General features: G+C 42.8%; 1 protein-coding gene across 12 annotated transcripts in view; it reads left to right on the top strand.

Moving 5' to 3' along the window:
• The window catches only part of sick (sickie), a 140260-nt gene that overhangs the window by 94244 nt on the left and 32605 nt on the right, over positions 1-13411 (top strand). For 11 of the 12 annotated variants that reach the window (XM_089864912.1, XM_089864920.1, XM_089864915.1 and 8 more), the window contains 7 exons: positions 8681-8903; positions 8962-9206; positions 9270-9587; positions 9867-10193; positions 11062-11393; positions 11487-11794; positions 12709-13161. In XM_089864912.1, the coding sequence (XP_089721038.1) occupies positions 8681-8903; positions 8962-9206; positions 9270-9587; positions 9867-10193; positions 11062-11393; positions 11487-11794; positions 12709-13161 (2206 nt within the window). Of the gene's footprint in view, positions 1-2911; positions 3048-8680; positions 8904-8961; positions 9207-9269; positions 9588-9866; positions 10194-11061; positions 11394-11486; positions 11795-12708; positions 13162-13411 lie in introns of those variants that run through there. The other variant, XM_089864921.1, reaches the window with a different exon arrangement.

Raw genomic sequence — 13411 nt, 5'->3', positions numbered from 1 at the left:
GCAGCACGCACTCTGTTCCTCGGCCTACGCCCAGTACGCGGTTCTTAAGTGTCAAGGCGGGCTCGAGGGAACGTCATTGATTTACCAAGTTATAATGATGTAAACAGAGCCGTTTGTAAATTCGAGTTGGCGGTTTGGCCTACTTTGACTCTTAACTTAGTGAGAGAGGAGTTAAGTGACGCCCGCCGCCACGACAGCGTCATCCTTTTCCTGTTTTCTTCCATAGATTGACCATCGGCACATCCCTACTGTGAAAACAGTCTACTCTCTAATGAAAATAACATACGGTGCCAATACGGTTTCGCTTTGTTTTCTAGTCGAGTCGTTAAAAACACCTACATTGCAATATATATATATGGTTTTACTTTGGCAAGGGGTCGAACACTTCAACAAGTTCAGATTGACTGTCGTTAGTGATAATATTACCATACTGTTACAGTGTTTAAATGAATCGAAAACACACGTGGCTCTTTTATCAATTCAACCCCCTTTCAAGAGTGCTAGCATGACCCGCGTTAGCCATATTGTTACTAAACATTTACGGACTTGAATTGAACTGAAAACACCCGTGGTTCTTTTGCAATTTAGCCCCCTTCTAAGATTGTTACCTTAACCCGTATTTGGTAAGGAGCAGTCTGGGATATAGCACACTTCGTCTGGTCCAACAACCAGTTTATTAATTGCTTGGACCAGTTTTTAAATCAAGAGTGGGGGTTACTGGTCCACTGGGCCAATTTATTCATGGAAAAATCCATAGGAAAACTAAGGTGAGGCCAGCCCTGATTATTTTGGACAGTAGGGTCTGGGGGGGGGGGTCACTGGTTCCAAGGACCAGTTTATTTCCCAGGACTAGTACCACTACCGAGGATATTCGGCGCGAATGTCCGGGCCCTTTGTTGCGTTTGTGTACTTGTACACGGTGTTTTCCTCGAAGTGATCATTTTCGTGATGAAACCACAAACATAACACACTTGGCAAGCTTTTGTAAATCCTTTAATGGGTTTGACATTGCATTCTCTTTCCGACGACGCTATTCTTTCGAATACTAATTCCTGCCTTTCCTAGAAAAACACAATTGCTCAAATTTCATATTGTCGGCATTTGTTAATAGAATGGAGTAATGACATACGCCGCGGGAGTTGAAATCGCCATAACCATAAAACCGCTTTAAACTTTTCTAAAAATGTTTGAATTTTCATAATTCCCCTTCCTCCGTTGGTGTTAATTACCATGTAATTTAAAAATACATTAGCTTTGGTTTTGCGACTTAATTAGCGACGCCGTAATTACTGCCTTTGTAATTAGTCGACTCGAGTTTGCGTAAACATTTAATATTTGCAAAGTTTTAACTTCAATAGTTTTAAACTAAGTCTGAACTTGGAGGGTGCAGGGGTACCTTTAGGTCTTTACGAAGGCGCGAATTCCTTAACTTAAGAGTGCGTTGACCCTTAACCTTTGCGATAATTGACACTAGCTTATGCTTATTCACGCTGTTTACCCCGAGGTTAACGCTTGTAGTTCGTTCGCTTGGCTAGAGTGTCAGCCCTCAGGTACAGGTTGTTTCACTTTTCAGGGTTCTTACGGAGCCTGAATAAGTCAGGGATTTAAATTTTTGTCCTAAAAATTCGAAGGGATAGGTCAGGGCATTTAGTTTAGTATATCAAACCGTGCATGATTGCTTCGATCAATGTTAAATATGGACTGCAGGTGTCATCATGAAGTGGGCTCGGATAATCACCTTAAAATTGTCAGGGATATTTTCAAAATTTGGTCAGGGATAACCTGGAAAAGTCAAGGAGGGATTTTCAATATGAAAATTAAAAAATTTCCTCCGAACCCTGCTTTTGTAAGGTGTTCTTCCTTTAGGGGGGCCAAAATCGGTCCTAGAAGTTACACATTTTCGACTGATAATTGATGATTTCCCATAGAACCATCCCACTAGCACATTTTTCCCCATAACAACTTCTATACATATATATAAGAATCGGTATCGACTCCAGGGTCTACATTGGGGTTTATTCGTCCACGTTATTTAGTTTGTCCAGCGGAAAGCCAACCACTACGAGGAAAATTATCCGTTCGTCACGTGATGAGTCAAAATGAAGGCCGCGAGTCTCATCACTGTGTCACGCGACTTTATAGGATTAGGAAGTTAACTCATTTTTGCCACTACGTCAAATCCCAATCTTAGTTGGTAGTGGAGTGGATAGGCTTAGTTGAATGTTATTGCGCCAAAGAGACTACGTTTGTTTCAAATGTACACTAGCCTATACCGAAGAGAGTTGGCGCACGCGCCGTGACCAATCAAGTGAAGCGTGTTAATACATAAACGTCAAATTGTATCGGTGGTATTATATCTTTAGGTTTGAGTTTTGAAACGGGAATCATTTTGTTCAAGGAAATCAGTCGGAGGCCGACCACTCTCTACGAGATTGTTGCGTTATTATAATGTCATTACCTACTGTAGTCTGGCGTGGGCCTAACCGAGTGTCGCCTTGCCTTTGGTGTTTTTAACAGAGTAGTTAGTGTACAGGGAACAGTTTAATGTCGCGGTTGTCGCTCGGGAGCCTTACAGGTACACTCTCTCTGGCTGTTCCCTCCCACGCAAATATTATTAGTCCGCTATTCCATAGTCTGAAGTAATTCGCGTTCAGTGTGTTCTGGAATCATTCTCGGTACGCTGCGTTCATCTCGGTGTTTCTGTTCTTCAAATGTCTCGCCAATGATGAGTTGACTTATGTTTTGGATTTAATTTTTAACGGTTGCCGTTGGCTGTTTATCTTATCTCTTTATAAGAAACGCGGATACGTTTTTTAATAGTAATAGTAACGATGATAAGGAATAACGGTTTTCTCGCTTTGCAACTGAGGAATTAATTAATTTCAAATTTCAAATTGCAGTGTAGTGTAGTGTAGTACAGTGCATTGTGCGCGTTTTTTAATTGATTTAATTGTGATTTATGGATATTCAATAATAGTAATTGTAATAGTAATATTGGTCGGCCATTATGGTTGTCACCAGTCCCAGAACCAAATCTCGCCCCAGAGGTAAGATTCTACAACGTTTTTAAATGCTTTTTTCTATAGTCTGCATGGGATGGGTTTAGTATATAGAGTACTGCGACAACCTTGGGATTGAAGGGTAGGGTAGAAGACCCCCGTTGAACCCTAACAAATGTAACTTTAACCTAACCTAACCTAACGCACCGTGAATACTAGATGGGATGGGACGGTTGGGTTGAGACTTGTTGAAAACCGTATCTCTCGGACCCCCTATACCATTGGTTTTTGGGGGCCTAAGGGCGAGTTCGGGCACGTACGTACCATAATGGTTTTTATGGCGACTCGATGTCTTTGATTGTCAGGAATGTTAGCTTTATAATGGTTTCCACTTCCGCATCGGTGCTATATATGTCACATGACAGCTGGTATCTGCCGCGATGTTTATGTTTTGCAGTTATGTACGACATCTATTCTGTTAACTCAAATTTTTCTTTTAGTTTTTTTTCATTATTCATTAATTTGAATTAAATGCGTGCTCTAACACCTTGTCTGTTGCATGTATAGTTAGTGTGCAAATACAAGTATTGCCAGTGCAATTGCGACGTGTGCAATTGAACCGCTATCTACAACAATAGACTTGTAGTAGTATTCAGTTTGATTCAGTTCCAATACCCACCCGAGATTCTAGAGTCACAGATGACTGGCAACCCTGAAGCGCATGCGCAGTTAAAGTTATGAAACGGGGGGAGGGAGGAGGAAATTTCACTATGGCCCCCTCTCTTAGCTCTCACTATCTATAGAATGTGTATCGGTGGTGTTGTTGTTTACACTATTTAGGCGTGAAGTTTGACATCCGTCTGTTAAATTAAATTAACTTCGGATGTAAATAATTAATGTTGCGTATATTGGTGGTCTGGTACTTGTACACTTATTTTTGAACGAGCTATTATGACGTCGTCGTCGTGATTCCGACAAGACGCCTAATCATTGTCCTAGAAACTAAATTAGAAGAGAATTTTAAACAACACCGAGCTCTGCTTATCGTTATCGCAATCAGGGTCGCGCGTCCTACCATTGTTTTGTCTTGTACGTCAAAGGGATAATATCATAATTAAAGTCGATTGGCTATCCCTTTAAAGACAATCATTTCCTTATTACGTCATTATTGAAGTGATAAGATTAAGATTAAGATTATAGAGGAATGTATAATTGATTAAGGTTACGCGGTGAACGTGATGCAATCTTAATTTTTGCAAGGGATAATTCATCCTCTCCACTGTTTCTTAATTTTAACTGCGTATCTTTCAGGGGTTGCCAGTCATTTAGCAGTTCCTGCATTATTCGGGTTTGGAACTAACTGAATACTGCCAGCTTAGCTCAGTCTGTTGATGTAGATAGTGCTTGAATCGAATGACTGGCAACACTTGCTTGTAGATGTCAGGTTATTTACGAATGTCTTTTATAGCAATTAGATATTCTATATATATGCTATATTACATAAGTTACGGGGAGCTATTCTAGATCTTGCATAATCGACCTGCATAATATATTATTTGTTGCGAAGGCCACCGTGTTCCTTCATTCCAACAATTAACTCTCGCTCTGCATCGTCATTGGCGCATTTGAATTTTAAATTTGCAGATTCATATTCCCCTTGAATTAAGTCCCGCTGAGTCGCAATCATCCTCTCTTAGACGAAATAAATATGTATTCCTTTTTTTATTTTTGCCGTTTAGTCTCGAGTGACATCCTGTTTATCTAATACGAGGAATGCTAAAGATACATTTTAAAATATTCATATTATTGCGTCATTTCTATGCCGGCGAATAATTAACGGGGGCCATCTCTAAAACACTCCTTCAATGATAGTAACTCGTGTTGGGGGGTGCATCGCTTGATGGGGTCAGATCGGCTGGTCATAGGGAGCTATAACAGTTCTGACCCTGAAACGTCACACCCTTCTATCTCATACTGGAGTTTCATTCCCCCTAACTGTGGGTTGGAAACGATATTCTACCAGAGGGGGGCTGCGTGACGTCAGACTATCTCTTCCCCCTAGCCTGTTGTTAGTTCCCTATAGAACATTTTCCATCCCTTGTAGTTCAGACCCCGCCTTTATGGAACTCTCGTAGACTGCGATAGGTAATTTAAAATCGAGAACTTTGTTGACTATCCCTTGAAAAATGCGTTAGTGGAAATATGTTTGTGATACTTTGCCTTTAATAGAGGATTAAATAGAACTGGGCTTAAAAGAGGCGATTTGAGTTGGAATTTTATTCCTTTTAAGGCAATGATTAAAAGTCGATGACGTACGTCGTATAGAAAATCATCGTTTTAAAAGATCTCTCCTGGTTTTGGGGCGAAATTCGTTTTAAAAAAACTCGAATCCTCTTTATATTTCAAGAATTGTGTTGATTGTGTTCGTTTTAACGCCCACTCGTCAAACGCGTTAGGCCTAATTCCGTTTAAGCATTTCTATTTACTTTACTATTCGCAAACACTCCGCTCTGCAAATAGGTGTTGATATTGCAAATAGGAAAATACAGGGTGTTGTCCCCAAAATGATATCGAGGCTAATTATGGGAGAGAAGTGCAGGTTAAACTATGGGCAATCATTAATTTTGAGAATAGAAAATGCAACATTTATTCTATACTTCTATGACCAGCCGATTTTTGCCTCCACCCCCACAAGGGATGCATGCACCCCCTAACAAGAAGCAACGCTAGACGGAGTTCACCCGAGTAATCCCTACACACTGCCTCTAGCGGTGGATTTTGGCGAGAGAGAAATAACCCAAGAAGGGCAGGCGGTATCATATTCCCACTTCTAAACCGTAATCCGTCGAATGCCATCCAGCAATACATCAGCTGACCTGGATTTTGTTTTATTATTTTAACTTTCTCAAATTTAAGCCATCAATGAATGGTTCCCTAATTTATGTCAATGAAAAGCGAGCTAGCCGAGTCTTAATCGTAACCGAAGCGTTAATGTTAATGTCGCGCTTGGTTGACAACGGTGGTTTCTGTTTCAATGTCGGGGCCTGAATTGGGTTATCGCCACCTTAGATTACCCCTCGAAATATATGAAATTACGCTTTGAAATTGAATCCTTTTAAGAGTGCGATTTTCATGCAGTGTCTATGAATATTTAATTTGGTGTCCACGTTAGTGTTATTTTTTATAGTTTCCTCTAGACACGCGCGACGATTGTCGAAGCGTCTGCGAGTAAATGTCTGTGTGAAAATTGAAATTCGAAACGGTTTCGTCGTGTAACTTGGGTGCATGCCAATTAAGAGATTATAAAGCGTGAAATGTATTCCGTGTTAATTAATACTATGCCTTCATTCATTCGTCTTTAATAAACGTTTTAATTCCTTATCATCAATTGGACTAGAACACTTGTCGCGTCCCCCCCCCCTCTGTAGTCTTTCAGTGACAGTAAATAACCCTACAAATATTTATAATGGGATTTTTGTGGCTTCCAATCCGCTCAAAGATTATCTTTTATTTATTAATGTTTTTTTCTTTCTTTATGTATGCTAGCATAAGTTTATAAGTGATACGTTCCATCCATAAGTATAACACTACCTGTACTTCGTAATGCTAGAGGAGACTTACAGCTCGAGCTAGTTCGAGGGATAACGACTGAAGCGATAATTGAAGTCCTAAGTACACTCGGTGGTGGTTAATTTACCAGGACTTTCATCTTAATTCCTATTTAGTCTGAATTACTAAGCCCCATTTGACAGCAGCGCCTCACTCACCAGGCCTCCCTCGCTTTACCTCCTCGAATCTATGACCTACCTCACTCACTTCAAAATTACAAGCTCTAGTTTCTAAGTTACCAGTGACAAACTTATGGTATGAACATATCTTATGATCTTATGATACTACCATCCTAGTACAGTAGCAAATGCGCTGGGCGTTACTAGTCAGCCCGTAATTGCTTGTTTTCAAGTCTAATTAAGAATATAGGGATTAAAGTTAAACGAGTTGGAATTAAGTTTAATTAGGATGTCGCGCGTGCGATTAAGGACGTACGGTAGCTGTACAGGAAGCAGCTTTTTCATTTATTCTATTTTACTTGGTATATGAATTAATTGAGATTAATTTAATGTCGATTATTTTAATCTCTTATCTTAACTCGTTTAATTCCCCAATTTCATTTCGAATGGCGGTGTATGTGTATATAATTGCTTGGGCATCCAAGCATTAAAGATGCGCTCTTTTACTTCGATGGTAAAATTCCTCCTTATCTCGTGTCTTCCCGTCCGGCCCTCTTGTGCTTGTACTTGTACGTGTAGGTGTAGGTGGGCCCCGGCTAGTAATTACACGCCTAATTTAGTCTCCAAACTTCTTAGAATAAAATAAAAGTATAGCTTTTGAGCTATTTCAACCGAATTTAAGTACTGTATATACTTTGTGATTGAATGCCGTATTGGGTTATTCCTTTAAAATTGAGCAATGGGGACTTGGCAGTATACTACGTCACTCTAGCTTCGACTATTGCTAAGAAAGGCCAGCGGTCCTATTATTCCTATATATTTGAAGCTGCCCTATAATTTCATGAAAGGACCTATAATATCCCATTTTTTTGGACTTCAACTTTATCAAAATTTAGTTCTTTAATCGAGATCCCATTTGACTCACTAGACATCGAAATTGCGCAGCTCAGGATTTTTTATATATGTTATATTTTAATTAAGTTCCTATTTTCAAATTAAAATCCAATTTGTTATTTTTTACACATTTTTCTGCATAGTTTAAGCCGAGATAGTATTATAGATGAGCTTGCATTTTTAATCCTGTATTTTCCTATAAAAACACTTGATTTTTTTCTCCTATAAAATCTTATAATTCCAGAAAAAATATGCCTATTTTTCCTATAAGGAATTGAAATTTTTGGCTGGGCACCTTTAGAGGCCTAAGTAGCTTTTATTCTGTGCTATTGCAGTTTGATCGTAGGTTGTGTATCCCTTTAATTTGAATATAGTTTCCACGTTTACCTTTTGATATTATTAAATTGAATTAATATCACTTCAGTACAATTTTACTTCAGTGGCACGCACATGATTTCGCAATATGATATTTATGAATAAAAGTTAATTTGAATGCCGATAATGCATCGAAAACGAAATAAAGAAAAACCGTCCTGATTTGACCCGAATCTGGGCACCGAAATTATAGGCTTATCATTTTGAATCTGAACTCATACGTGTACCTATTTATTTTATAAATAAACAAGAAAGGCGGTCGATGCGGTAGAATGGATTCGATTGTAAATAACAATGAATTACAAAAATACAATGGAAAATCGCCGTGAATGCCACAATCCGAGGGTCACAACTCGAGCGTGCAATCAAACGAAAGTTTTAACAACTACTAAATGTTCGACTAGTTTCGCTTTCATGTAATTATCTACATGCCCCCTTTCGAAACCATAGTCCTTCACGTATCAATCGCCAAATATTTATGGCAATTTGGGAATAAATAGGCCATTTGTAGACCAATTTTATGCCTAAACAAAGTGAAAGTGTCCGACTCGGTAGAGAAAGTTCTACCTGTTTTAATTATTACTAGTAGATGTATGCATTCCCGGTATAAGTAATTAGTCAAATTTGGAAATCTTTGGAAATAATTCGCTAATTTTGCATCATATTTTTTCGTTCTGTTTCAAGGTGGTCTCGGGTCCGTCGTCAACGCGGGAGGAGGTGGTTCTTATACCGCCCAGAAGGCCTCGAGTCGATCCCGGTCAGGCTCGCCTCTTCACGCCACCCCGGGAACTCAGGGGTCCACGCCCAGTGGTCAAGGTACCGGTGGCGGCTCCTTCATCCCCGCACCAAGAGGCATCGCCGTTGTCCCCCGTGATAGAAATAACGCCACCGACAGAACTCAGTCCAGGTAATTGTATTATCTCCCCTTATCCCGAGGTCCAGCCACTTGACGCGTTTCGTTTCAGGCCTTCTTCTACGTCTTCGACATCTTCGGTGTCTCACCTCCCGGTTAAGTCCTCGGGGGTGAATGGAGTGACTTACAGACACGGCGGAGCGGCCTCCAGGGGCTCCGCGGGTGGAACCATCCCTTCCACTCAACACCTCAATGCCAATAATAACAACAATAACCACTTGAACAATAATAATTCTATGCTGGACAAGTTCAAACTTTTCAGCTCTAAGGATAAAACGCATACGGACAAAACTAAAGGTATGTTTTCGATAACCCGTCCAAGTACACCGTGCCAAAAACCTAACCTTTCTTTACCTTCAGGAGGCGCTGTGTCAAAGCGGACAAGTAGCAGTTCCGGTTTCAGTTCGGCGCGTAGCGAACGCAGCGATTCGTCGACGTCTCTTTGTAGCGAACCAAAAACAACCCCCGATGGGGTTTGCACTTCCCCTTCGGAACCCCCCTCGTCCAGTACTACGACGCCATCCAGCGCCGCTGTAACCCCTTCCACCGATGAACAGCAACCTCAACGCACCAGGGTCCCGCACCCACCGACCGCCAACGATGCCCAGCACAAAGGCAACGCCGTCAAGTCCATAGCCAAGAAACCATTCAATAGAACGAAACCAACCGCCACCAGAGGTAGGTCACCTTTCTCAAGTACTCCTTATTGGTATTGACTTAACCTTGAAACAAGTTATTCAAGGTCATGATGACCTTTTAATTCTTAAAGAAGTTTTCGAGTTTGTCGTAGTATTAAGGTTGTCTTTCATAAATTCTTAAGCAAATCTCTTTAATAGTCTTGGCTTAACCTTGAAACAGTTTTTTCAAGGTCATGATGACTTTGTAGTGTTAGGGTTCAATATCCATGTAGTTTTCGAGTTTGTCGTAGTTTTAAGATTGTCTTTCGTAATTCGTTAGCGTCTAGTCGGGAGCAGTTGTCTCGTAACGCGAAAGGAGGTTCGTCGGATGACGTCAAGAAACTAGTCAAAGGTCAACAACAGTCGGGGGAATCCAGGACGAAACCCTCCGCGTCTTCCACTCTCACTAAAGCCGCCACCAATCGGAGCTCCAACCTGAAAAAAGTCAAGTCCACTTCGACGCTTCTCTTGAATTGCCCCAAAAGCGACAGTAACAAGATGGACAACAACAAAACGACCGAAGCCGATGTTTCGTCCGCCAATGGTGGACAGTCCACTGCGGCCACGCCCAATTCGGGAATTCCAAAACCAACAGCCGCTGTCAAAGGTATTCAAAGACTATTACTAATTGAAAGGCATACGCTAACTTGGGCCAAGTACTTGTAACTTAACTGGGCGCTTTTCTGAGTCTATGGGTCCCGGGTATTTGTATCTTAACTGGGCCAAGTACTTGCAACTTAACTGGGCCAAGTACTTGCAACTTAACTGGGCCAAGTACTTGCAACTTAACTGGGCCAAGTACTTGCAACTTAACTGGGCCAAGTACTTGCAACTTAACTGGGCCAAGTACTTGCAACTTAACTGGGCCAAGTACTTGCAACTTAACTGGGCCAAGTACTTGCAACTTAACTGGGCCAAGTACTTGCAACTTAACTGGGCCAAGTACTTGCAACTTAACTGGGCCAAGTACTTGCAACTTAACTGGGCCAAGTACTTGCAACTTAACTGGGCCAAGTACTTGCAACTTAACTGGGCCAAGTACTTGCAACTTAACTGGGCCAAGTACTTGCAACTTAACTGGGCCAAGTACTTGCAACTTAACTGGGCCAAGTACTTGCAACTTAACTGGGCCAAGTACTTGCAACTTAACTGGGCCAAGTACTTGCAACTTAACTGGGCCAAGTACTTGCAACTTAACTGGGCCAAGTACTTGCAACTTAACTGGGCCAAGTACTTGCAACTTAACTGGGCGCTTTTCTGAGTCTATGGGTCCCGGGTACTTGTATCTTAACTGCGTCGGGTACTTGCAACTTAAATGGGCCCTTTTCTGGGTCTATGGGTCCCGGGTACTTGTATCTTAACTGCGTCTTTGTATGACTTGCACCAAGTACTTGTAACTTAACTGGGCGCTCATCTGTGTCTACGAGTTCCAGTGTACTTGTATCTTAACCGCGTCTTTGCGTGTCTGTTTTAAGGCACAAGTAAACCAGCGGCCAAAGAGGAAGTTTCAAAGAAAATGGAGTCGGAATCAAACTCTTCGAAAAGCGGAGTGTCCAGTTCCGGTGACAACGCGGACATTTACGTGGCGGTCAGTATTCCCGCTCAGTTGAGCGGCCTGGCCGAGAGCGCGGACGCCAACAACGCCGCCGGTGATAGAACGGGGAACATTCCCAGATCCAGGAGTGACCGGGGTCGCGATGGCATCGCCATGGTTTCACCCATCATGAGTAACGCTACCGCCGCCGCCAAACTGGAAAACGCAACGCCACCCAGCGGCACCCCCGAACAACAAAGAGAAACTAAACAGGTAAATAAAAGTGACCACCTCCCCTTACCATCTTAAAAGGGATGTACAATGCGTTACGTAGGGTCGGGTGTTTAATTTTGTGTTTAATCGTAGAAGAAATCTTCGGGTGTTAAGAACGAGGGGGCGAAAGAATCGAGTTCAATTCGAGACGATTCGGGATTATCGGCCACAAATTCGGCCTCGACCAACTCGAGTATTATGTCCGATTCGGGCGGGGGAGGGGCCAGAGAGACGTCTTTGGAAGAATCGGACGAAGTCATGTTGAACATCAAGCCCATGTTGCCCATTTTGAGGGCTTCCCCTTACGGATACACTCGCAGTCTTCACGGAGCCCCCCTCTCTTCCAGCCCCATCAACAATGGACGACCTCTCTCCTCTAGAATTCACGGATCTTCCAGCGGGTAAGTTGACCTTCATTCTAATCATTTAGGCTCATTAAGTTTGATACTGGTTGCTAAGATGCTAGTGCCGAGGTGTCTTGGGTAGGTTAAGGCCTAGTTGTTTACTCGGTACCAGATTAACGCCCTCGGGGGTCCCTAGGCACTTGGCGTTCGGGGGGCCCACTATTATATGACAGTTGAAGGCTTAAGGCTGACCATCGGGGGGTAACTAGGCACTTGGCTTTCGGGCGCCCATTATTATGTGACGGCTGATGGCTTAAGGCTGACCATCGAGGGTCCCTAGGCACTTGGCATTCGGGGGTCCACTATTATGTGACAGTTGAGAGCTTAAGGCTGACCATCGGGGGCCCACTATTATGTGACAGTTGAGAGCTTAAGGCTGACCATCGGGGGCCCACTATTATGTGACAGTTGAGAGCTTAAGGCTGACCATCGGGGGTCCCTAGGCACTTGGCGTTCGGGGGCCCCTGTGATAAGACAGCTGAGAGCTTAAGGCTGACCATCGGGGCCCCCTCTCCCGAGTTCCGGAGCCCCAAGGCACGTGTCTACAGTGCCGTGGATAATCCGGCACTGTGTTGCATGACTCTTCGGTTGAGACGCTGTCCAAGGCTTAGAGCTTGAAATGTCATGCTTATAGACAGGCTTAGCTAGCCTTTCTTTTTTTACAATGTGTTTTAGTCTAAAATGTTCTTAATTTAAAAGGAAAAGTTCAGGTAACATAACTGATTATAGCTTAATAATAAATATAAAAGGAATTAAACATTAAAATTAAATTAAATGATCTCTTATTACAATATAATAATTAGCATTTAATTAGTCTTAAAAATAATCAAGGACTACTGCCTAGAGTAGCAATTTGATGATCTGAAAATGAAAGGACAAAGGGTGTATGTTGAAATCTTTCCCGATTGCAGGGGGTATTCGACGTCATCGGCTTCTCAGCAGAGGCTGGCCAGTTTATCGCGACACGGACTGTCTTCGAACGCGACTCAGGATTCTCGGTTGTTTGGCGCGGGTGTCTCTTCCTTGAAACGTATCTTGGACGCGGATTACGGGGTGGACGGTGACGTGGCCGCCGCCGCCGCCGACATTCACGCCTCGGGTTACTTAAGCGACGGCGACGTCTTACGCGTCACTTCCGGCGGCGGAGGCGCCGCTTCCCTCATGTACGGGTCGTGCGCGGGGCCACCGCGTCAACAGCCACACCAACAGGAAGAGATCTATAGTTGCGGGTACACCAGCGAGGGTGGCGCCTCCTTGTACGGGCGCCGTCTCATCGTCGGCGCCTCCCCCAACAACAGATCCGCCCAGCACAAAGGAACCAGAAGTCATCACGCCAAAACCATCAATGTCCTTCAAGATGACAGGTCAGTACACCTTTTATATTGCATTTTGATAGCAAAATCGCTAATGACGTCACTCGCGTCTCTCACTCTGGGGGTTTACATTTACGTGTGTGGGGGGAAATAATTATGGAAAGACTTTCTAGATCTCTTAAGCGTGACGTCATTTGCGAGTGGCCCACGAGGCTGCTGAAATAACTGCCCCCAAGTGAGGTATTTACTTTAACCTTGGAGGAGAGAGACTGCGATATGGAGTAGAGATCTCCATCCATAA

Source organism: Phalangium opilio, unplaced genomic scaffold (assembly GCF_054372755.1).
Source record: "Phalangium opilio isolate 3A_F unplaced genomic scaffold, DU_Popi_V2 ptg000013l_1, whole genome shotgun sequence".
In the NCBI taxonomy this organism is placed as follows: Eukaryota; Metazoa; Arthropoda; class Arachnida; order Opiliones; family Phalangiidae; genus Phalangium; species Phalangium opilio.
The sequence above is the reverse complement of the archived record's forward strand: the minus strand, read 5'-3'. Positions and strand labels throughout refer to the sequence as shown.